Source organism: Chroicocephalus ridibundus, chromosome 2, assembly GCF_963924245.1.
Source record: "Chroicocephalus ridibundus chromosome 2, bChrRid1.1, whole genome shotgun sequence".
NCBI lineage: Eukaryota > Metazoa > Chordata > Aves > Charadriiformes > Laridae > Chroicocephalus > Chroicocephalus ridibundus.
The window spans coordinates 1,436,175-1,459,839 of NC_086285.1; the positions used below are offsets into that span (position 1 = coordinate 1,436,175).

The following is a 23,665-nucleotide window of genomic DNA, read 5'->3' on the forward strand; positions in this document are numbered from 1 at the left end:
AGACGTGAAAGAGTTTTGATCAAACTTGGCATGTGCAAAAGCAAGAGACTGATCCCATTAAGTCCCACATCCTTCTGGTCTCAACTAATTAGAGTCCTGCTGACATAATGGCAACTAATTACTTTGAACCAGAAAGGACATCCCTTTTGCATGTACAACACGAACACACGCTCCCAGATAATCCACTTCCAATTCAGAGGAGCTTTGCTGGACCCCGGTCTCTCCATTTCCCATGGGGACAAGGGCAAGGAACGCATCCCGAGGGATGGTCTCCAGCCCTGCCCTCCTTCACAAAGCAGCTCTGCAGAGAAGGACCTGGGAGTGCTGGTGGACAACAGGATGCCCACGAGCCAGCAACGTGCCCTTGTGGCCAAGGCGGCCAATGGTCTCCTGGGGGGCATTCAGGAGAGCGTGGCCAGCAGGTGGAGGGAGGTCATCCTCCCACTCTGCTCTGCCCTGGGGAGGCCACAGCTGGAGCACTGGGTCCAGTTCTGGGCTCCCCGGTTCAAGAAGGACGGGGAACTGCTGGAGAGGGGACAGCAAAGGGCTACCAAGATGATGAGGGGACTGGAGCATCCCTGTGATGAGGAAAGGCTGAGAGCCCTGGGGCTGTTCAGCCTGGAGAAGAGCAGACTGAGAGGGGATCTCATCCATGCTCAGCAATAGCTAAAGGGCGGGTGGCAAGAAGATGGGGCCAGACTCTTCTCAGTGGTGCCCAGCGACAGGACAAGGGGCAACGGGTACAAACTGGAACACGGGAAATTCCAACTCAACATGAGGAGGAGCTTCTTTCCCCTGAGGGTGGCAGAGCCCTGGCACAGGCTGCCCAGAGAGGTGGGGGAGTCTCCGTCTCTGGAGACATCCCAAACCCGCCTGGACGCGTTCCTGTGCCACCCGCTGTGGGTGACCCTGCTCTGGCAGGGAGTTGGACTAGATGATCTCCGAAGGTCCCTTCCAACCCCGACCATTCTGTATTTCTACGATTCACGCTCCTGAAGGACCAGCAAAACAAAAGTTGAGGGTAACTCGGCAGTTGAGGGACCCTCTTTGCCCTCCCTGCCACGTTTCCCCAACCTCTTCACGACAGTAACCCCAAATCTCTCCCATACTCCGACAACCCCTAGGGTAACACGGAGAACGCCCAGCCTCTGCTCTTAACTCATCCCACAGCATCCTCATCCTCAATGGGCAAGAAGTACCTGCCAGTGCCACCACCAGACACCCAGTTAAATGCCCAGGTCACCAAAGCCCACCTGAAGCTACAGGACAAGTTTTGGTTTAAGGAAAGCAAATAAAACTCAGTGCGAGTGGGTTTGGAAGTCAGACGGTAGCGCCTTTTTGCCATGGCCAAAGCAGCCAAGGAAAAAGTTTAGCGCAGAAATGTGTGGTTTCTGCTAACGCTTCAGGTTTAATGTCTTCATAAAGCACTAAAAATACTTATATATAAGTGGAACAGCGTTTACGCTAGCGGAGACCTTGGGTGAAAAAACAAGTCCAGTCGTAATCCCAATTAGCTCGTTACTGCTGTATGACAAGATTTAAATAAGATCCTTAACCTAAAGGTCTCGCTTGCACAACAGATTATCTGTGTTTTTTTTTTAAAATCTACCAGCTCCTCAAATAAAAAGACACTCCCTCTCCCACCGAGCTCGTTTTCCTTAAGGATCTCACAAACGCGCTCCAACGTCTGCGGAGCAGCCCGGCACAGGGTTTTGGAGGACCCTGCTGAAACTACGCAGGCAGCCTGAAGCTGTCTGGAATTCCACTTATCTGCCACGGCGGGGACAAAGGGAGGCTCCTCCACCTCTGCGTCTGCTTGGCAGGCGGCAGCTCTCCCGGGTGCATCTGCTCCGGTTTGGAAGGTTTCGAGTTAACAGTCTGCTTTGGAAAAAACCGTGATTAGAAAGGGGAGAAAAGCCAACAGGACTATCGCCTACCAGTCCAACTCGCATTGTACGTGAAATAAATAATATAACCTCTCCACAGCTTGGAATTATTTTAACTTGCCAGGCTTGCATTAGTTTTTAAGAGACTTTTCCAATTAGTCTTGGAGTTAGTCATGGAAATATGGCATTCGAGCGATTCCAAACCAAACGAGGAGCAGCAGCGACGAGAGGAGCTCGCACTAACGTCGCCCTTTGAGGATTCAGAAAGGCACAAACCTTCTCTCCTTTGCCAGAGGTTCATCCACGATCGCTGGAGGTGCCAGCCCGGCACTCCGTTCTCCTCTGGCTCCGACCGCAGCGAGCCGGAGCTATAAAGACATTTGTTCCCCCCCCACACCCCGAATTTATCAATGAAGAAACCGGAGGAATATTGCTTCCCTGTTTTATGGCGTGGCGCAGGCTTCCAGCAAACTGCTGATGTGTCCCCCGAGAGCACTTGTACCTTGGCCTGAAGCAGAGACGCAAACTCCAGAAAACAAAGCTGCCCGAGCAGCTTTCATCTCCGGAGGATATTTGTCTTCAAAAATAAACCCCCAAAAAACAACAAAACAACAAACAAACCACCAAACAATGCTCAGGAAGAACACAAATACCGAGCAGCTTCATTTCTGCAATTAAAAAACGCATCAGGGTCTCCAGATCAGGGAATAGCAACCCCTGAATACCTGCGCGTGCCAGCGAACTGACATTCTTGCAGCATTTATTTGCGAGCTCGAAAATGCTTTGAGGACGCACACAGGCATAGAAAAGAGACTGCAAATCCATCGTCAAATAAACGGGAAAGCTTCTGCCGTGCTATTGCGTACAGGAAACCAAAGCAACGAGGGCCCAAACCTTTCATGCAGAGCTTTTGTCATCCAGTGAGCTTAGTAAAAAGATAACTAATTTATACCAAAACAGTAAAATCAACAGCGGTGCTGAGAGTAGAAATAACTGAAAGCTCCTAGCTCACGTTTAGGCAGAAATTGATGCTAAGGGTGAAATGCTCCGGGGAACAAAGAGCCCCGGGGAGAAGCGTAGTAGCTCCTGGAAAGAAGCAGCCAGAAAGCAACCCAAAAGTCCCCTATCGTGAAGGCAGCCTGAAAGAAAATGTTTTATATCCAGTTTCGGGGGGGGGGAGATAAAAAAAGAGGTGGACACAGAAATCAAACCTTACGGATTTCATCCCCAAAACGCCAGCTATCGGTAACTGCGACAACGCCTGACCTATAGTAGGTGGCAGCCAGAGGAGATGTCGCTACGGCAGGTTCTGCTCCACGGCCAGAGACGCCAGGCACGTTAAATTTGAATTTATCCCTAGCGCCTCTGTAGACTTTGCCATTCACAGCCCATTTCAAGCCCGAGAAATCCAGACAATTCAAACTTCGCTCCACCACTGGAAGCCCCAGTTTGGCCCCAGACGCCGGGTAAGGGGAGGTGCCTGGAGAACGGCTGCTTCTCTGATGGTTTTGTTGGACACCCTGATTTCAGGTTCTACGATCAGGCCTCGAAGCGTACAGTCCAAAACTGAAAACTAAAAAATTTGGTAAGTCTTATCGCTCTTCAAACCGCTTCACAGGTCCGTATCTGTAGCGAAAAGCCTCAAAACCCAGGAAACTCAACAACAACAACAACAAAGTCCAAAAGTTTCCCTTCTGCGTGCTTGACGATTGCTCCAGGCTTGGCGTTTCCCTGTCACAGACCATCACCATCAACTTGGCCACCACCACGGATATTGGATGAGGAGAGAGACACAAGTCTCACCTGGAGGAGATTTCCATAATATTACCCTGGTGGTCAGGTCAAATGGGCAGAGAGTTGGGTTTTTTTAACTAGACAAGGCCACGCTGAGACACAACCCAGCGATCCTGAGAGAAGGGAGCAGGAGCAGAAATTTGGCTTGAGTAAGCCAAAAAATCCTACTTTCGCCCAAGGAAAATGAACTAACCACAGAATCAGGTGTGCCCCCTTGCTTCCCTCCTCCCTCCGGTTTACTCCCATTTGTTTCTACCAAACCATCCTGAAATTATTCTTTAAGTAAACCCTTCAGAGAGTCACCAAAGGGAGACTGAAAGGACAGATGCCCGTGATGGAACATCTTCAAGAAGAACGCTGACCTCCAGCTATTTGAGAGACAGGAATAGAAAAGGACTTCTTAAATCCATAGCCATCCGCGCAGGAAAGGAGCTTTGGCTCTCAATGAACACTTCCTAAGCCGCTGGAAAAACGCGCAGCTCACTTACGGCCCCGTGAAACTTCGTTTTCACATGGGCGATCACGAGAAGCCGGTGACAGATTTCCCTAAGCTGGGTTTGAATAACCTGAGCTCCAAGGGAGCCGGTCAAATCAGCACTTCTTGCTTTTAATCGCGTTGAAACCCAGCTGCCGTACGCTGCTGAGGCAGCAACCGGCTCCCGCAGAGCGGCGCGAACTGCAGCGAGACGGTTTCTGAGAAAGGAGAACAAGTCCTGCCCCTCCTATTTACTGAATGAACGCTCGCCTGGCTTTACGAGGGGAATAATTAAAACAAACAAACGAGAGTACCGACACTTCCTAAGAATTTTAGGCCTGTTTGTACAGCAAACACTTCTGTGGGCCGGGAGAATCGTTTACAGCCATTGACCCCAACATTGGTAGCACTAAAGAAGCCGCTAAAAAACCTGAACTGAAAAACCTGAACCCTGCCGCAACAACGCGACTTGTTCCCATTTCAGCTGCGAGCCCAAACGCTGGCCACATCAGGAGGAATCCAAATTTTGGCTCAAAGTTGCGTTTGGCAGCTTTTTTTCTTTATAGAGGCGACAGCCTGAATGTACTAAGTGTGAAAAACCGGCTCCAGCAGTGCAACGGGACCCACTTCAGTCTCCTTCGGGTATTGACTTGAAATGCTTCTCAGTGGTTTTTTTTTTTTCCTACCTTCATTTTGGGTAAGGAGCATTCAAACGCCGTCCCTGCCAGCCTCGGCAGGCTCCTTCGGCATCGCCCTGGATGTACAGCTTCACCAAGGCAGGCGGGAAGTGTTCCCCGGCAAGGTCAGGGGAAGAGCAGATTTTTGCGTCAGCCACGTTCGAGGCGGGTAATGGATTCCAAGCCACCTCCAAAGTCAAGCTAAGAAAAACGACTTCTTAAACATTCAGCAGTTCGAGAAGACACCCTGTACCCAACAACGGGGAGGAAAAGCTTGGCTCGCATTCAGCAGGCAGCATTAATTCAATCGCCATGGGACACGCAGGCACTGAGAAATCTGCTCTCAAGAGGCAGAAGCAGCAAAGAGGTGGGTTATTTTGACACGATGACTCAATCCAACAAAGAGGAATCAACCCAACGAAGTACTCGGGATTCTGAGGCCGCGTGTGTACGAGGGAAAAGGCAGACTGTTTGAACCAACACGGAAACACACCGTCAGCCCTCTGCCAGACGTACCAGTCACTGCTGCGGCCTCTCTTCGACATAATAGAGAATTAACCAGGCAGAAGAGAGAGTTAAGACTCATTTTAAGAATGACGGAGACATCTTTCTTCATAGATATTAAACCTGTATAGGGGTGAAAGGCTCCGCACCCTCCCCAGATAGCAACAGCCCCTGGAACAAAATATAATACAAGGAAAAGAAAGCGGAGCCAACAGGGTGCCCTCGCCCATAAAGCTGCCCAGCGTCACCAGGGCGCTCACTCCGACAGCTCCTTCAGCCCTCAAGACTTTAAGTTTCCCCGCTCTCCCGCAGAAGGTACAGAGAGGGAGATAAGCAAGATTAAAAAACAAGCACTTTGCTGTGGTAAATCTACGGGAAAACTTATTCAAACGAGTTTTGCAGCACAATGGTCAGGCGTTTATTTGAGATAAGGCCACGGTCGTATAGCTCATCGCCATTGTCTCCCTCCGGACCGCGCAGAGCAGCCCAAGCCCAGCGAGAGGACACAACCGCTGCGATCCCAGAGATGTGGGACTCGCAGGACCTGAGAGACGACTTCTGCAACACGAAGCTACCTCAGACATGCCAATACACCGTTTAAATCTAATAAAATGCCAGTTTTGTCACAGAATTCCCCCAGGTTACCCAGTGGCCTTCTACGCTGGAGTGACCACATCAGTAGACAAGGGAAGAGCTACGGGTCTCGTCCACCTGGACTTCTGTAAGGGCTTTGACATGGTCCCCCACAACATCCTTCTTTCTAAATGGGAGAGCTATGGATTTGATGGGCGGACTGTTGGATGGATGGGGAATTGGTTGGATGGTCACATCCAGAGGGTAGTGGTCAATGGCTCAATGCCCAGATGGAGACTGGTGACAAGCGGTGTCCCTCAGCAATCCATATGGGGACCAGCACTGTTCAATAGCTTCATCAATGACAAGGACAGTGGGATTGAGCACACCCGCAGCAAGTTTGCGGATGACACAAAGCTGAGTGTCAAGTTGTCAGCCCTGAGGGACGGGATGCCATCCCAAGGGACCTGGGCTAGTTGGAGAAGGGGGCCCGTGTGGACCTCATGAGGTTCAGCAAGGCTGAGGGCAGGGTCCTGCACCTGGGTAGGGGCAACCCCCGGTCCCAGCACAGGCTGGGGATGGAGGGATGGAGAGCAGCCCTGAGAGAAGGGCTTGGGAGTGCTGGGGGGGGCAAAAGCTGGCCATGGGCTGGCAACGTGCGCTGGGAGCCCAGAAACCCCCCGCAGCCTGGGCTGCATCCCCAGCAGCGTGGGCAGCAGGGCGAGGGGGGGATTCTGCCCCTCTGCTCTGCTCTGGGGAGACCCCCCTGCAGTGCTGCCTCCAGCGCTGGGGCCTCAGCACAGGAGAGACACGGAGCTGTTGGAGTGGGGCCAGAGGAGGCCCCGGAGATGCTGGGAGGGCTGGAGCCCCTCTGCTGTGGGGACAGGCTGAGAGAGCTGGGGGGGTTCAGCCTGGAGAAGAGAAGGCTCCACGGAGACCTTGGAGCCCCTTCCAGTCCCTCAAGGGGCTCCAGGAAAGCTGGGGAGGGACTCTGGAGCAGGGAGGGGAGCCATGGGACGAGGGGGAAGGGTTTTACACTGACAGAGGGGAGATTGAGATGAGATATTGGGAAGAAATTGTTGGCTGTGAGGGGGGTGAGCCCCTGGCCCAGGTTGCCCAGAGAAGCTGTGGCTGCCCCATCCCTGGAGGGGTTCAAGGGCAGGTTGGACGGGGCTTGGAGCAACCTGGGCTGGTGGGAGGTGTCCCTGCCCAGGGCAGGGGGTGGCACTGGATGGGCTTTAAGGTCCCTTCCAACCTAAACCGTTCTGTGAGTCTATGTTACGGCACAGACTATCACAAATACCTCATCTTAGAAGGTAACGACCACTGCCAAGGAGGATCAGCGCAGGGCTGTGCTCTTCACAACGAGCTTCCAGCCTGCAACAGAGTCCCTCTTTGCGGGAGGCTACAGCTGATGGACGGGGACAAAGAAGCCCCATGTAGCCCAGGGATGCACTCCAATCATGCGTCCTGCGGTCCCCACGAAAGGCACAACCTTCGCCGGCTCCTTCTTTGGCAGCGGGAGGTAGGTGAAAAGTTTCAGCATGAGTAGGCTGGGAAACACCTTCACATTTAATTAAACTTCAGAGTTAATTCTGGAATGACTCAAGCAACCTCAGGAGGTGCATGTCGCACCCACCCCACAACAAACTCCTCTGCCTGTGAGCTCCTGGTCTGAAGGACTCCATGAAGGACTCCAGCACCTCCTGCCCGGCGTTGGCCGCTCTCAAAGCCCCCAGAGCCCACCCCCGCAGAGCCAGGCACACAATCCTGAGGATTTACCCAGGTTATAGACGATTTCTTTGATGTAGGAAGTAGATATTCTTAAAAGATAAAGGTTTCCTAGGGAAAAGGTCTCTTTGCCCAGGGGTTGGAACAGAGCTTGGTCCATAAACATGCACCACCACCTCTCAAACCACTCCTCAGTGCTGGGACCACCACCGGAACGTGGAGGGGGGGGGGGTCTGGTTCCTCCCGAAACGAGACATTTTACTGAATCACTCTGCCTGGCCGCTGGAAAAACCACGATGGTCCCAATGGAGATGGAGGCTGCACCTCCCACCCTGTCCCCAGGATGAGGGGCAGCATCAGGGATGGGGTGTCACCGGCATGTCCTGGCACCCACCCCGGGCTGGAGGTGCTCAGCATCCCCCTCACCCAAAAAGGGCCCTCACAGAGCCCCCCCACCTCTGGCTGGGGAAGACCAGCACCCCCAGATACACCACTAAGAGGGCTGGGGTCTCAGCACCGCCCTTCACTGCTGCCAAAAGCCATGGGAAGGGGGGGCCCTCCATTCCCCCCTTCTCCCCACCAAAGGGGCTGGGGGGGGGGCCCTGAGCGCCCCCTTATCCCCCACCAAAGGGGCTGGGGGGGGGCCTCAGCGCCCCCTTATCCCCCACCAAAGGGGCTGGGGGCGGGGGGGGCCTCAGCGCCCCCTTATCCCCCACCAAAGGGGCTGGAGGGGGGGGGGGGTGTCTCGGCTCCCCCCCTTCTCCCCCAAAGGCACCCGAGGGGACCCCAACTGCCCCCTTCTCCACATCAAAGGGGCCGGGGGGGCCCTCGGCTACCCCCTTCTCCCCACCAAAGGGACCCTCAGCCTTCACCACCCGAGGGGGCCCCAGCTGCCTCCTTCTCCCCGGCAAAGGGACCGGGAGGGGGTCCCTCATCCCCACATCCCCCCTCAGGGCCCGGGGTCCCCTAGCCCCCACCGGGCCGGGCCGCGCCGCTACCTTGAGGGTCACGTCGCAGAGCTTGCCCTGCCGCCGGATCTCGCCCATCACGCCGTAACCGCGGCTGGGCAAATCGCCCACCGAGAAATGCACCAGGTCCTCAGGATCCAGCTCCGGCTCGGCAGCCGCCGCCTCCAGCATCTTCCCGGCCGCTCCCGCCGCTCCCCACCTCGCTTCGCCTCCCCCGCGCCTTGTCCACGCCCGGCCGCCGTAGCGCGGCCTCCCCCCCCACTTCCGCCTCCCGCCACTTCCGGGAGAGAACCGGAAGTGTAGGGTGCCATGGCAACGGCGTACACAGCCGCCGCGGCTTCCCCTCGCCCGAGCCCGGCTGAGGAGGGGGCGCAGGTAGGTGAGGTGGGGGAGCTGCCCTCCGGGGATCAGGGCGTTGTCACCCGCCTCCCCCGGCACTGTTGTTTCCTCAGGCCGCATCAGCCCCACAGGCTTCATCCCCCTCCTCAAGGCTTCGTGCCCCTCCTCAAAGTCTCGTCCCCTCCTCAAGGCCTCATGTCCTCCTCAAGGCTTTCTCCCCTTCCTCAAGATCTTGTCCCCTCCTCAAAGCTTTGTCGCCCTTCTCAAGGCCTCGTTCCCCTCCTGAAGCCTTCGTCCCCTTCCTCAAGTCTTCGTTCCCTCCTTGAGGCTTTGTTCCCCTCCTCAAGGCCTTGTTGCCTCCTCAAGGCCTCATCCCCTCCTCGAGGCTTTTTCCTCTTCCTCAAGTTCTCGTCCCCTCCTCGAGTCCTCATTCCCCTCCTCAAGGCCTCGTCCTCCTCCTCAAGGCCTTGTCCTCCTCCTCAAGGCCTCGTCCCCTCCTCAAAGCTTTGTCCCCCTCCTCAAGGCTTCATCCCCTTCCTCAAGGCTTCATTCCCTTCCTCAAGGCTTTGTCCCCTCCTCAAGGCCTTGTTGCCTCCTCAAGGCCTCATCCCCTCCTCGAGGCTTTTTCCTCTTCCTCAAGTTCTCGTCCCCTCCTCGAGTCCTCATTCCCCTCCTCAAGGCCTCGTCCTCCTCCTCAAGGCCTTGTCCTCCTCCTCAAGGCCTCGTCCCCTCCTCAAAGCTTTGTCCCCCTCCTCAAGGCTTCATCCCCTTCCTCAAGGCTTCATTCCCTTCCTCAAGGCTTTGTCCCCTCCTCAATGAACAGGCTTCCCAGAGAGGTGGTGGAGTCTCCAACTCTAGAGACATTCAAAACCTGCCTGGACGCATTCCTGTGTAACCTGCTCTGGGTGACCCTGCTCTGGCAGCGGGGTTGGACTAGATGATCTCCAGAGGTCCCTTCCAACCCTATGATTCTATGATTCTATGTCTCATCCCTCTCCTCTAGGCTTCATCCCCCTCCTCAAGGCTTCTTCCCCTCCTCAGCACTTTTTCCCCCTCCTCAAGGTCTCTTCCCCTCCTCAAGGCCTCGTGTTACCCCCTCAAGCTTTGTTCCCCCCCCCCACCTCAGGCGATGTCTCCGTAGGCCTCGCTGTCCCCTGTCCTCACCTCCTCAAGACCTTATTTCCCTCCTCAGGCCTTGTCTCCCCACCATCTCCTTCCCCGCCCAGGTCTGCTCAAACATGGGTGATCCTTCCCCTGTCCCCGCAGCCCCCCTCCTCCCCAGACTCCTCTCAAATCATCCTCCTTTGCCCATGTCCCCAGAAAGCAGGGCCGTGGGCATGGCTATCCACGGCATTCTCTGTGTTCCCCATTATCCCACACATCCTCATCCCACCTCTTCTGTCATCTCTCCTAGGCCACTGTGCACCAGCCACCTCACATCCTGCACTCTCTGCTTTGTTTGTCCTCAGCGGGGAAGGCAGCAGGTAATTCGGGGCCGTTCTCTCCCCCGTTCTCCTCGGGGCAGGGGTGGCCCTGGGCGTACAGATGGCCTGAGGTGCTGGGGCACAACTTTTGGTGTCCAACCAGCTGGATTCGACTCTCAAAGCATCACTAGAGGTTGAATTCTAGAGGCAGCCCCACTGTCACACCCCCTCAAAGCAGCTTTGCCTCCACAGTTTGCCTCTCGTGCTTATGACAAGGGCTAATGGCTTTAAACTAACAGAGGGGAGATTCAGACTAGATATAAGGAAGAAATGTTTTATGCTGAGGGTTGTGAAACCCTGGCCCAGGTTGCCCAGAGATGTGGGAGACGCCCCATCCCTGGAAATGTTCCAGGCCAGGTTGGATGGGGCTCTGAGCAACCTGGTCTGAAGATGTCCCTGCTCATAGCACGGGGATGGATTCAATGGCCTTTAAAAGTCCCTTCCCACCCGAACTAATCTGTGATTCTCTTCAATGATTCTATGATTTGTCGCAAGCTTTTGTCCGTCCATGCTGGATGAGCTCAGGGCTCTCAGGCAGAACCAAAAGCCATACTTCATTGCTCTGAGTGCACATTTCTGTGCCAACCAGCCCCAAAATCTCCATCTAAAATTTCCCTTTGGCACTAGTCTTTGTCTACGCACCTTGGCGTCTGCCTTCGTTGCAGAGATAATTGTGTTTCCATTAATTCTGAGCATAAATAGTCCGTTAATCTTGAGACTAACTAATAAGGGAATCCTGCCAGCTGCAGCTGCTCTATAAGGAGGGACCAAGGAACCTGGGTTTGGCACCTTGTTATAAAGAGCTTCAAAACCAACAGCCCGAGTTGCGACTTGTGGTTCGCTTTGCTTGGTTGGTTCACGTTACGGGTGCTGAATGATGAGCGGAGGTAATGGCAAGTCTCGCTCTTGTCCTTTCAACATTTATTGTTCGGACTGAGGGAGGATGATTTAGTGGTGAAACAGCCAGAAACATTTTTGGTTAGCTGACCAATAAACATGTAGTTTTCTTCATAGTGCCTCAATAAAAAAGTCCACCGCAGACAAAAAACCACCCCAATTAATAATCAGATTGGTTGGATGCTTGGGGTATTGCTAATGAGCTGGAGAGCTTTTGGTCTCTACGCTGTCGGTTAGGAGTCTGCCAGAGAGGTGCTTCCCTGTTTCCTTCCCGTCTTCTGATGTTAGTAAGTACTCCCAGGAGGAATTGCTTTCTCTTAACGCCGAACAATGGGCATTGTTGCAGTGAGGAAAATTCCACTTGTTCTGAGTTTGTTCTGTCCCTCTCTGGTTCATATACGAGTTTTTGCCTAAAATTTTCCCTTGCTCCTTTTTCCTGCTGTGCTTCTTGCTGCAGCTCTGCAGAAATTAGGTTAACGGTTGGACTCGATGATCTTAAGCGTCTTTTCCAACCTAAATGATTCTGTGACTCTAAATAAAGCGCGTACCCCTCCAACGCTGGGATATATTTGTGTAGCAGAGTTTCGAGATCTCTAACAATCCCGACAAACAGCATTTCCACGCTGGTTACCAGTGTTAAAACTCCCTGTCTGTTTTCATTTTGTTTGTACCTGTGCTGCTCCTGCCTTTATTTAGGCAGCGCTGGCACATTTTTTGGCGGCTTTCTGCGCGTGTCACTTAGAAGCAATCCTTATGGTGACATCCGTGCACTTCTTTATCACTGTGCTTTTTCACAGATCGTTTATTTGAAGACTGTCTCCCATGCCAAGAGATTATGGTCACGGTAACCTAGCACCATTTTGGATTCTACGGCGGGCGTTGTGTTGGCAGTGCTGCGGTAGTCTGGGAAAAGGAGAAGGCGCCCGCGGTACCATTAGCAGGTAGTCATTCAAATGCTGACCTCTGTTTTAAATAAAGAGAAGTCTTGGTTCATATCTCTGTGTTTCTTCTTAGAGCAGTCACAGCAGATAAGGCAATGGAGAGGTCACAAAAATACTTAATATACAAGAACTACAAAAGATTCTGTCTGAAAGCTGTTGCTAGATGTTACCCAACTATTGAGCACAGACCGTCTGTAGGAAACAGTTGAGAGAAAACATAGGATCTGCGTGTTCCAGGCATTTAAAAATACTCAGCTCAGGTTTCTCAGGTGGGGCTTTAGCAGCTGGATGTACCCCATGAGTCCTTCTCCCGAGGACGAGCCCTCTACCCTTGCCAGTTATTGCCAGCGACTTATTGAATTTGCGTTGACCAGAAAAGCAACACAAGAATTTCACAAAATCACAGAATCACAGAATCGTAGAGTTGGAAGGGACCTCTGGAGATCATCTCGTCCAACCCCCTGCCAGAGCAGGGTCACCCACAGCAGGTGGCACAGGAATGCGTCCAGGCGGGGTTGGGATGTCTCCAGAGACGGAGACTCCCCCACCTCTCTGGGCAGCCTGTGCCAGGGCTCTGCCACCCTCAGGGGAAAGAAGTTCCGCCTCATGTTTGGGTGGAACTTCCTATGCTCAGGTTTGTTACCCCTTGTCCTGTAGCTGGGCACCACTGAGAAGAGTCTGGCCCCATCCTCCTGACAACCCCCCTTTCAGTATTTATAAGTGTTGATAAGATCCCCCCTCAGTCGTCTTTTTTCCAGACTAAAGAGCCCCAAATCCCTCAGCCTTTCTTCGCAAGAGAGATGTTCCATCCCCTCACCATCTCAGTAGCCCTTTGCTGTCCCCTCTCCAGCAGTTCCCTGTCCTTCTTGAACCGGGGAGCCCAGAACTGGACCCAGTGCTCCAGGAGTTGTCAGGCACATGACTCTTTTTCTTCTGGAAACTTTAAGATCAGGTGTTCACTGGGAACTTAAAAATATTTTCGTGTATCAGTATAAAGAAGGGGTTACAAAGATGTGAGACATGAATACTCAATACGGGCGGTAAACAAGGGAATTGCTGCTCAGAGCGTCGGAAATGTTGGCGTACCCACTGACTGCACGGCCTTTTGCCGTGTGGTGGATCCCTTTTAGGCTTGGTTTCGCCTCTAACACGTCTTACTCAAAGCCTCTGAAGCTTGAAACGAAGTTCTGGATGAAGTGACGTTCCAAAACAGCAGGCTGCTGGGGGACTGACGGTACAGAAGCCTTCACGCACAGAAAACACTAGAGAAAAGAAAACCCATCTCATATTCCTGCCTTTATTTTGCTTTGCGAGGCTAAGCTTCTGTTGTCAAACACTAATGCGCCTGAAACACAAGAGGAAATAATGATCAGTGAGACCCTTCTTTTTCGACATGCTCGGTTTTCTGAGCAGAACAATGTTGGAAAGAGTTTTCAGCAACTCAGTTGTTCCTAATAAAGGATGGAAACTGCAGCGGAACGTTTCTCAAGACTTTATTTTTAAACTTGGCTACTCTGTAGCTCGCCTTTTTCCCAACAAATAATATCACATTTCATTTTAGGGAGTGCAACGTTGTTGATTTTCCCTTTTTTTTTTTCCCCTCTCCCGTTAGAATGGACGCAGCAGCAAAGAGAGTCCATACATTTGTGCGAGTCAAGCCAACAGCCGATTTTGCTCAAGACATGATCAAGTTTGGGCCAGACAACAAGGTAGAGAGAAAGAGATGGCAAGCGTGAAAGGTTTGGAATTTTGTTTCAGTTTCACCCACAGAAATGCAGAATTCTTCCGTTCCTTAAGGCCACGGGTGGGTGACGTTTTGGTGCACGTTGATTCCTGTTGCGTGCTGTTCTCTGCGCTGACAGGGGCTTGGGGTTTTCTATCAGCACGTGTGACTGTGGAAAACACACTTCTTGTGATACAGTCAGCAGAGAAAGTCTCAAAAGGACTGAGACTCTGACTGGTCCTTGAGGAATTCCCAGTGGGAACCACAATTCCAACCTGAGAGGTCTCCCTGGGGTACAGTCTGTTTCTCTCCCCCCATACGCAAGTTCCTCCCTTCACCTTCTCTTCCTTAACTAATAATTTCCCTGGGACACAAAATCAGACACGTCACGGAAAGGTAAACAGATTAGCTTAGCCACATTTCCTTTTTTTTAAAATATCTATTACCAGAAAATGCCATCCAGGTCAGTAAAACAATATTATTATCTGTGCTCTGTTTTCTACTTGCTTTCAGGTCTTCAGTGTTTGGTGGTTTGTTGGTTTTTTTTTGTTTTTTTGTTTTTTGTTTTTTTTTCCCCCCAGACAATAACTGCTGAAACTCTTAATTGAAGTTATCTTCATCTCTTTTTGGGTTTCAGAGCATAGATATATACGTCAAAAAAGATGCCAGGAAAGGAGTTGTGAACAACAGGCAGACTGACTGGTCCTTTCGGCTGGATGGCGTCCTTCACAACACCTCCCAGGAACGGGCTTATGAGACCGTGGCTAAGAAATTGGTGTCCGAAGCTTTAATTGGCTATAATGGTAATTTGTTGCTATTTTTATTATTTTGACAATAAGTGGAGATTTGATCTGAGGGAGAGATCCTTCCGATGTTCCATTTGAGAAATGCAGAGGTTCCCTCCTGGCTTTATTCTTTTTGCTTTTCAATCTTTTCTAGGCACGATAATGTGCTATGGGCAAACGGGGGCTGGTAAAACTTACACGATGATGGGGGCGACGGCCGAGTACAAGCATCGAGGAATCATACCCCGGGCTATCCAGCAGGTACTGGATCTGAATGGGAAAAGAGGCTGGAAGAAATAACACGGACTGCTCTTTTACCAGCTTTTGCTGGTATTTATAAAAGTGTTTTAAGACGGTGAATGTGTTTTGTGTTTATCTCCACTAGTCCTCTTTTTTTTTCCCTTCATTTTATCTAAGTGATGGTCATTCAAGATATGAAGGAGCCTGGAAAACACAGTTAATTTGTACCTTTGTTTTACTACACCTTGTGCACTGAGAACGGTGACGTGTCAGAGCATTGGGATGGGGTTGGCTTGAAACATGCTGGTTTGTCGGTCCCGTTGCCGCATAGACACGTCCCTGTCCAGAGGCGCAAGTTTACAACTGCTTAGGGGGCAGGTCTGCTTATCTTTAGGCACTGATACTGCAGAAGGCTCTCCACTCCCACGAAGACAACGGACACGCACGGTGTGGGGCTGAGATAACGCATACAACCTGAAACAAAGACGGAAGGAATTCTGTAGTTACGCTTTATTGCCATTTGCAGAAGTTGTTCCTCTTTAATTCTACCGGCTCGCATAAAGCAGCTAGAAGTCGCTGCTTTCCAGATGTAAGCAGGCCTTCCAAAGTGTTGCTTTCAAAACTAGCATTTCGAGAAATCGTATTAAAACTGTTGACTTCGCCCTGCCAGCCCTCAGGCAACCACAGCGCAGAATTAGCTACACACACGCAGATGCGCTTCTAGCTGCTCAGAAAGTTATAAATAGCTTCTCTGGAAAGCCGTAAATAGCTAATAATTCTGTTTGTGAACCAGCACCGCCACTGACAAGCTCTTTGTCTTTGTGTAGGTCTTCAAAGCGACTGCGCATTCCGTGGATCCTTTCGTCACTGTCCGAATATCCTACCTGGAGATCTACAATGAGACCTTGTTTGACCTTCTGTCCACCATGACGCGCAATGGGACCAGTGACATGCAGCTGGCTGTAGTGGATTGCCCACAGGGTGTTTACGTCAAGGGCTTATCTATACATGCAGTTAGCCACGAGGAGGATGCTCTAAATCTCCTTTTTGAGGCAAGAGAAAACAAATATTACACTTCCTCTGATTGTTATGTTTATTGGCTTAGCTGAGGGAGGAGGCAGTCGAGCAGGAGGTGGGTGGCCAGGACATCTGGAGGGAAGTTCAACCTTCTTTGTTCTCTTTGTTGTGGGTAGAAGAATTGGTAACTCTCTGTAGTCATGTCCTTCCAAGGAAAATGTCCCTGGCACAGAGATTCTGGGAGATCTCCATGGAGAAAACCTCTTTTTAGTGTACACCAGAGCAAATCAAGCGATGGGGGAAATATGTCAGGATGAGACCACAGAACGTAGTAGCACTGGAGCTTCCAGGCAGCACCAAAATAGTGAAGGCAGCCACAGAATCTGCCTTCATTTTGGAAGACTTGTCAGAAATACCAGCCACCTCACCGGCCCCTCCAGCTGACCGAGATCCCAGGCAGCCAAAAAGACTTGTTTTCATTACCCTGGTGATCACATAAGGGTGTCAGTGAGTGACTTTATACAAAGTGTACGATATTTGGGATCCTTTTAGACCCACCAGCTGGCCTACACTGGAATTTCTTCCTGAAAAACACACCCGCCTGTCCTAGCCATGTCCGTGCTCCAAGAAAAGAGCCTTGCCAGTGACATCTTCGGCAGATAGTTTGGGATGGTTGTGGCGCAGGTACTGTTTGTCAGATTTTACAGCACTGCGTTCACACAAGGGGTGAGATTTGTGGAAGGAATTTGCTTACTTATTTCTGCATCTTTCTTTTTCTTGCGGGTCCTTTAGTTCCCCAGGAAAACATGAATAAATAATTGGTTCGGTATGCAGGAAGCACATTCTCACCAGGAGCCATCTGGTGCCCTTCAAATCTTTCACTTGCCTTTTTAATAATGGGACTGCTGCCCCTCTGCTCCCCTCCGGGAGACCCCCCTGCAGCGCTGCCTCCAGTGCTGGGGCCTCAGCACAGGAGAGACACGGAGCTGTTGGAGCGGGGCCAGAGGAGGCCCCGGAGATGCTGGGAGGGCTGGAGCCCCTCTGCTGTGGGGACAGGCTGAGAGAGCTGGGGGGGTTCAGCCTGGAGAAGAGAAGGCTCCGGGGAGACCTTCCAGCCCCTTCCAGTCCCTCAAGGGGCTCCAGGAAAGCTGGGGAGGGACTCTGGAGCAGGGAGGGGAGCCATGGGACGAGGGGGAAGGGTTTTCCACTGACAGAGGGGAGACTGAGATGAGATATTGGGAAGAAATTGTTGGCTGTGAGGGTGGTGAGCCCCTGGCCCAGGTTGCCCAGAGAAGCTGTGGCTGCCCCATCCCTGGAGGGGTTCAAGGGCAGGTTGGACGGGGCTTGGAGCAACCTGGGCTGGTGGGAGGTGTCCCTGCCCAGGGCAGGGGGTTGGAACGAGATGGTCTTTAAAGTCCCTTCCAACCTGAAACATTCCTGGATTCTATGATTCTATGACTTAAAGTCCCGAGCGTGGAGCCAGTCACTGACTTTCCAGCTCTCAGAGGTCATTGTCCTTTGAGACCCAGGCTGTGAAACCTGTTGACAAGTGCATTTCTATGCTCTGGATTCTTCCGTTTCCTTTTCTGCCTCCCAGCCTGGCAGTCCATCTCTCTGACGGACTGGCGCTGCCAACAAGCAGTTGCAACATCATTTTCAGCGTTGCTTTCCTTTCCTGTAAGTTGGCGTTACAAATCCCTGGCCGTCATATATATGTGCGCGTTTTCTGGGTGACATTTGAATCTTGGTGAGCTCTTTGGTTTTTCTAGTCATCAAGAAACCGAAAGAGCCAGGGAGGTGTTGTCGCTGAGCAAGGCTTGCCTGACTCTTCCTCAAAGAGCCGCAGATCGGTGAGCTGAGTCTTGAAAGTGGAAATGCAGATAATGCGGTCTCCGGTAAAAGGCATCATTACAGTAAACAGTGACCTTTACCAACCGCAGCGTGAAGTGCTTTGAGAGCCCTTTGAGTAAGAAAATGAGGCAAATAGAGCGAGCTCCTGCTCCGGCTGCTCTAACCAACTGATGGGTGTTACAGGCTCTACGTATTTAACTGTGGGGATTTCTAATTTTCCTGTATTCTACCAACGCAGAGGTTTAAAACCACTGTCTTCAATTTTGACTTCATGTGCAGGGCGAGACCAACAGAGTGATAACAGAGCACACACTGAATAAAAATTCATCCAGGTCCCATTGCATCTTCACTATTTATATCGAGGTAAGAGCTCCAGCAGGTTTTTTTATACGGACTCAAATGGCTGAGGATCTTTACATATCTGGTTTTTACTGTACTTCAGTTTTGTCTGCTGCTAAGTGCAGTTTATATTCTTTCCCCCCCTCAGTCTCGTTTCAGAGCTTTCTCAGAAGGCAAATGCATTAACTCTAAAATCAACTTAATAGATCTGGCAGGCTCAGAGAGACTGAGCAAGACGGGAGTAAGTAATGGGAGAAATATTTCAGTCCGTGGTGAAGAGCCCAGTCATCAGCATGGTGGAGGTGAAATTACGGGTTTTCCCCACAACTGATTTTCAGCCTGTGATGTGTAGGAGAGACTGTGACGAGTTGCAAGTCACATTAATACATCAGAAAGTGCTCAGTTGTTTGCCGCTGCTGCATATGATCTCTAAATCCACATGGACGCGACTCCCCTCCCGCACGCGCCTTCCAACCTGACCCAAATTCCGTTAGTTTATTTGACTCTATGATTTCTCCGCAAAAGAAAAGGCCGGTGCCATCAACTGTTAAGACAAAGAACCCCTCATTTTCTTCTTCATTCCATGAGGTGCAGCGCAAACCCCCCACTTTTGGTCACAGCAGGCAAACTGGTGAACGTTTCTTAGAGCCCTAGGGCTCAACAACTGAAAGCTCCTCAGGTCCCGTGTCACATTCTATATTGATCAGAATAGAAATCGCATCAAATATATGTTACCCTTTGGGAAGCAAAGCCAATGGTCTTCGTAGGCTTGTAATGAAAAATTGAGTCTCAAAATTTGTTTTCGAAATGAAGAAAGCTCCAGATCACGAATTTATTGGGTCTGAATTAGGTCCTTACCCTCGCAGTCAAGCAGAGTTGTCCCCTGGGTAAGGAATACGCCGTATTCTGGGGTGCAGCCAGAAACACGTGTTGTGGAGGCTTTGCCTTTTGATCTTCATTGCAGTCTGAAGGACAGGTTCTGAAAGAAGCCACGTACATCAACAAGTCTCTGTCGTTCCTTGAGCAAATCATCATTGCCCTGGCTGATCCTAAGAGGGACCACATCCCCTTCCGGCAGAGCAAGCTCACTCACGTTCTCAAGGACTCGCTAGGTAAGAGCTGGGCCTTGCAACAGCCCCAGATACGCTTCTTAGAAAACAGCCTTGTTTCAATGAGCATGTTCCATCCTAAGACCTCCTGGAGAGCATCTCCATGGAAAGAGACCTGGGAGTCCTGGTGGACAACAGGATGCCCATGAGCCAGCAATGGGCCCTTGTGGCCAAAAAGGCCAATGGCATTCTGGGGGGCATCAAGAAGAGTGTGGCCGGCAGGTCAAGGGAGGTCATCCTCCCCCTCTGCTCTGCCTTGGTGAGACCACACCTGGAGTCCTGTGTCCAGTTCTGGGCTCCCCGGTTCAAGAGGGACAGTGAACTGCTGGAGAGGGGACAGCAAAGGGCTACCGAGATGCTGAGGGGCTGGAACACCTCTCTGATGGAGAAAGGCTGAGGGATTTGGGGCTCTTCAGTCTGGAAAAAAGACAGCTGAGGGGGGGACCTTATTAACACTTATAAATACTGAAAGGGGGGGTGTCAGGAGGATGGGGCCAGGCTCTTCTCAGTGGTGCCCAGCAACAGGACGAGGGGTAACAGGCACAAACTTGACCATAGGAAGTTCCATCTCAACATGAGGAGGAACTTCTTTCCCCTGAGGGTGGCAGAGCCCTGGCACAGGCTGCCCAGAGAGGTGGGGGAGTCTCTGTCTCTGGAGACATCCCAAACCCGCCTGGACGCGTTCCTGTGCCACCTGCTGTGGGTGACCCTGCTCTGGCAGGGGGTTGGACTGGGTGATCTCCAGAGGTCCCTTCCGACCCCCGCCATTCTGTGATTCTGTAAGACCATAACACATAAACACATGTAACTCATCATTGTTCAAAGGATGGCTGTGTTTCCTCATCAAGTAAAACAGCAGGCGCAGGAGACGGTATAAAGCCCACACGGATCAAACCAGTAGAAATTCACAAAACCTTAGGTAGAATAATTAAAAAAAACTTGCCACCAAAAAAACCCCCGTTGTGTGTTACAAGCCTTTTTGGATGCTCCTGCTTTAGCATCAGGCTGCAGATGATAAACCCAAAGCTGTGGTGCATCGTGAATCCACAGGAAAGGCTTGGGCTCTTGGAATGCCGGCTGGATTCATGGGAGGAGAAAGCAGTTGAAAACAGCCTGTAGACTTTTGTGTGGAGTAACCGAAGTCACCAGAAATGAGAGTGAAGTTTGAGGCATTTCAAGCAGCACAAGCCTTGCGTTGTCGCTTTTCGGAGAGGCAGCGACTACGTCCTGCCAGGTTCCCGGCTATTCGATTTAGGCTTTTAAAATCCTCGGCTCCGGTTTTCCCGCTTTCAGGCTTTCACAGTTTGTATTCCCATCTTCTTACTGCATCATCGCCACTCGAGAAACACATTTTACCTTTATTCCTAAGTCCTTCTGTGCCGCTGTGTTTCTGTGCCCATGGGAACTTCAGAGGGACGGTTATAAACTGCTGTGTTCTTTCTTACTTCTTTCTCTCTATTTTAGTCAGCACATAATACAATACATTTCAGAAAAGGAAACAACAAAAAAACCGCGAATTATAGTCTTTGCCTTTTTTTTTTTTATTATTATTATTTTTTTTTTTTTTTTCCCAGGGGGAAACTGCAATACTGTCCTAGTGGCAAATATCTGCGGGGAAGCTGTGCATGTCGAAGAGACTGTAAGTTGAACCGATTTCTGCAGAATTAAAGTCTTGTTCCCGCTGCTGTTGCAATTGGCCGTAGCTGGGTTTAAAGAATAGTCTCTGGAGGGCTATGGCAGGACTCCCGCAGAAACATCTTGCCTAATTCCTCAGAAATATTGGATAGCTCAGTCTTATCTCAAGGGCTCAGAAACCAGATTGCTCTCGCCAGCCTGCTTTGTGATGCAAACAGACGAGTGGTAAGCGGCCCAGGGGAAAAGAAGAGCTTGAAATAGAGCAGGCACAAGCAGCTAAAATCTCAGCCCGCTGGAGAGTGTTAATTATTCTTCTCGGTTCCACTCTACGACTGTGTTTGAACGGTACATCACATAATGAGGTCAATGGAATTGCGCCGGTTCCCATCTGGCTTTCAGCTGGTTCAGGAATCAGGAGTAACCTCCTAAGAATAAGGGTTTGTTTTTTTTTTAACCTGCGAAATAATGAGATGGGCGAAAAGTCTCCCTGCGCGAACTGGATCGACTTAACCGCATCTGTAACGCAGAGGAGGGAATCGCTTTGCTCTTTGCCAAGAAAGTTTTAGGTAGCCAAAAAAAAAAAAAAAATGTAAACACAGACACCTGGTACGCAGTTGCCTTCAAGGCGGGGTTGTTTTTATCCTCTCCGTGTGGTCTAACAGCGTCTTAAAAACTTGGAATATTACCGAGGAGGCAGCTGCTGTACTTTGCGTCGAGAGGAGGATTTTCAGCCTGCAGGGGCTTCCCCTCGAGATGCCCCAACTGCGGGAATTAAGCTTGAAGGCCCTTAATGTGTGATTTGGAGTTTTTTAGGATGTGTTAATTTTGCTCGGAAATGGGTGTGGGTATTTTTGCGATCGCAGCTCCGGCACGCCAAGAGCTGCCCGCGTGCAGAACGGAAAAGACAAAGAGATGATCTGAAGCTGGTTAATCACATAAAAGCCAGCGAGCACTAGGAGATACGCTCCTGGAATGAGAAATCCTATACTGCTCCCTGCAGTTGAATGGCTTTTGTATTTCTCTGTGTTGGGATCTGAGATGATCAAGTAGCAACAGCTTACGAAAATTATATCCTTGCCAATCTCTCTTTCAGTTACCTAAAAAACCATGTTTTTTTCAGTTGTCTTCTCTTCGTTTTGCTACCAGAATGAAATGGATCACAACGGAGCCGGTCATCAACGAGACGTACGACCAAGAGGTATGTAGAGGAAGGGAGTGGAAGAAGGCATATTTTCTCAAGGTTCGTTGATATTTAGGATAATGACCTTAAAAACCAGAGGGAAATTTGGTGGTTTAATGAATTACCGCTCATCAGCCAAGCTGACGCGTGCTGAGTTTAGGTATACGATAAAACGGATTAGTATCACGCCTTTTTCATCGGTATTTAATTACAATTACCTCGAGTATGCTCGAGGGTGCGGTCATGCAGATGGTCGCATCTTCCCTGGCGTGTGGTAACTCTTTCAATGGCATACGTAGGAGTCCGTAATTTTTGTGCTAAGATTCACCTCTTAACAGAGATGTTAAGTTGTGGACTACTCTCCTGGCATGCAGGGAAATCATCTCCCGTCCTACCTGCAGCTTCACACAGCTTTATCCCCAGTGCTGCTGGTTACGAGACATTTTTGCCACAAATACAGGACTTGTTTAAACAAGGAAATAGTTTAAAGAAAATGATCACAGTGTTTTAGATGTCCTGAGTGCACTTTCGCAGCTGGAACCGAGCTGGCAGCAGTAAACGCTCTATGAATTACCGATAGCCCAAAGAACAAGTTTAGAATGATCTGATCCTTCACACATGGGGTGTGTGAGAACCCGGCTGTATTTCACCTCACTGGCAAGCGGAGAAACAGCTGGGGAGTTCCCTCCAACAGCTTCCAGAAGGAGTATCTCGCTTCCAGAAGGAGTATCCCGCTTCCAGAAGAAGCTGTGCAACAAACTCTCTTTTTCTCTTCAGTCCCTTTCATTTTTGTTGAGATGCGTGGAGTGGAGAAGAATAGCCAAAAGCGTAGTGCTTAAGGGAAACTATTGTGCTTCGATGCTCAACAGGTCACTTGAAAAGCAGCTCAGTATCCAATTCTCGCTGAATCCCCAGGAGATTTGTGTGCCCACACCTTTCTGGAAACACTTTCTAAATAGCGAATGTTTGAAGGTGTTCCACGTGATGGAGAAATTCAATCAAATACACCACAGGAGACTCCCTCCTCTGTTAAAGTTAATGTCAGAACTCAGTAAGGGTCAGAGTGGACACCTGAATACTTTGCTTTCAAGATAATATCTCATAGTCCAGAACTTGATGGCCCCTACAGTAACCAGATCAGGAAAGCATCAAATTAAAAACCAGGTGGCCCTTCTTCTGGTGGCTTAGGCTGGCTCTGCAGGCAGCACGCCCAGGACACCACAGAAGCTGTCTCCCTGGAAGCTAATCAAAGGCAAAGCAATTTCCAGACTCACAGCTTCGCCGATGCGAACCCAACAGCAAACCCCGGGGGAGCTGGCACACAGCTGGGATGTTCTCTAGCAGCCGGTTTAATGCTGCTTTTCACCAGTTTTTTTCTCCAGTAGCATTTAGTGATTTGCTCACCCCTTTTTTTTTTTCCTGCTAGGGGACAGTGAAAGCTTTGGAGAAGGAGATTATTCTTCTAAAGCAGGAACTGGCCATGCACGACAGCTTGGTAAGGAATAGGCTGCACCGTC

The 23,665-nt window shown here is 50.8% G+C and overlaps 2 protein-coding genes across 3 annotated transcripts in view; one reads left to right on the forward strand and one right to left on the reverse strand.

Moving 5' to 3' along the window:
* Nucleotides 1-8,846, reverse strand: part of KLHL18 (kelch like family member 18) — a 32,411-nt gene extending 23,565 nt beyond the window's left edge. For both annotated transcript variants that reach the window (XM_063324206.1, XM_063324205.1), the window contains exon 1: nucleotides 8,639-8,846. In XM_063324206.1, the coding sequence (XP_063180276.1) occupies nucleotides 8,639-8,779 (141 nt within the window). In that variant the 5' untranslated portion in view covers nucleotides 8,780-8,846. The remainder of the gene's footprint in view (nucleotides 1-8,638) is intronic.
* Nucleotides 8,847-8,916: 70 nt separating this feature from the next.
* Nucleotides 8,917-23,665, forward strand: part of KIF9 (kinesin family member 9) — a 38,639-nt gene continuing 23,890 nt past the window's right edge. The window contains exons 1-11 of the mRNA XM_063324202.1: nucleotides 8,917-8,983; nucleotides 13,882-13,978; nucleotides 14,630-14,795; nucleotides 14,932-15,038; nucleotides 15,845-16,069; nucleotides 18,165-18,248; nucleotides 18,373-18,465; nucleotides 19,189-19,336; nucleotides 20,908-20,972; nucleotides 22,089-22,166; nucleotides 23,575-23,643. Of these exons, the coding sequence (XP_063180272.1) occupies nucleotides 13,883-13,978; nucleotides 14,630-14,795; nucleotides 14,932-15,038; nucleotides 15,845-16,069; nucleotides 18,165-18,248; nucleotides 18,373-18,465; nucleotides 19,189-19,336; nucleotides 20,908-20,972; nucleotides 22,089-22,166; nucleotides 23,575-23,643 (1,131 nt within the window). The 5' untranslated portion in view covers nucleotides 8,917-8,983; nucleotide 13,882. The remainder of the gene's footprint in view (nucleotides 8,984-13,881; nucleotides 13,979-14,629; nucleotides 14,796-14,931; nucleotides 15,039-15,844; nucleotides 16,070-18,164; nucleotides 18,249-18,372; nucleotides 18,466-19,188; nucleotides 19,337-20,907; nucleotides 20,973-22,088; nucleotides 22,167-23,574; nucleotides 23,644-23,665) is intronic.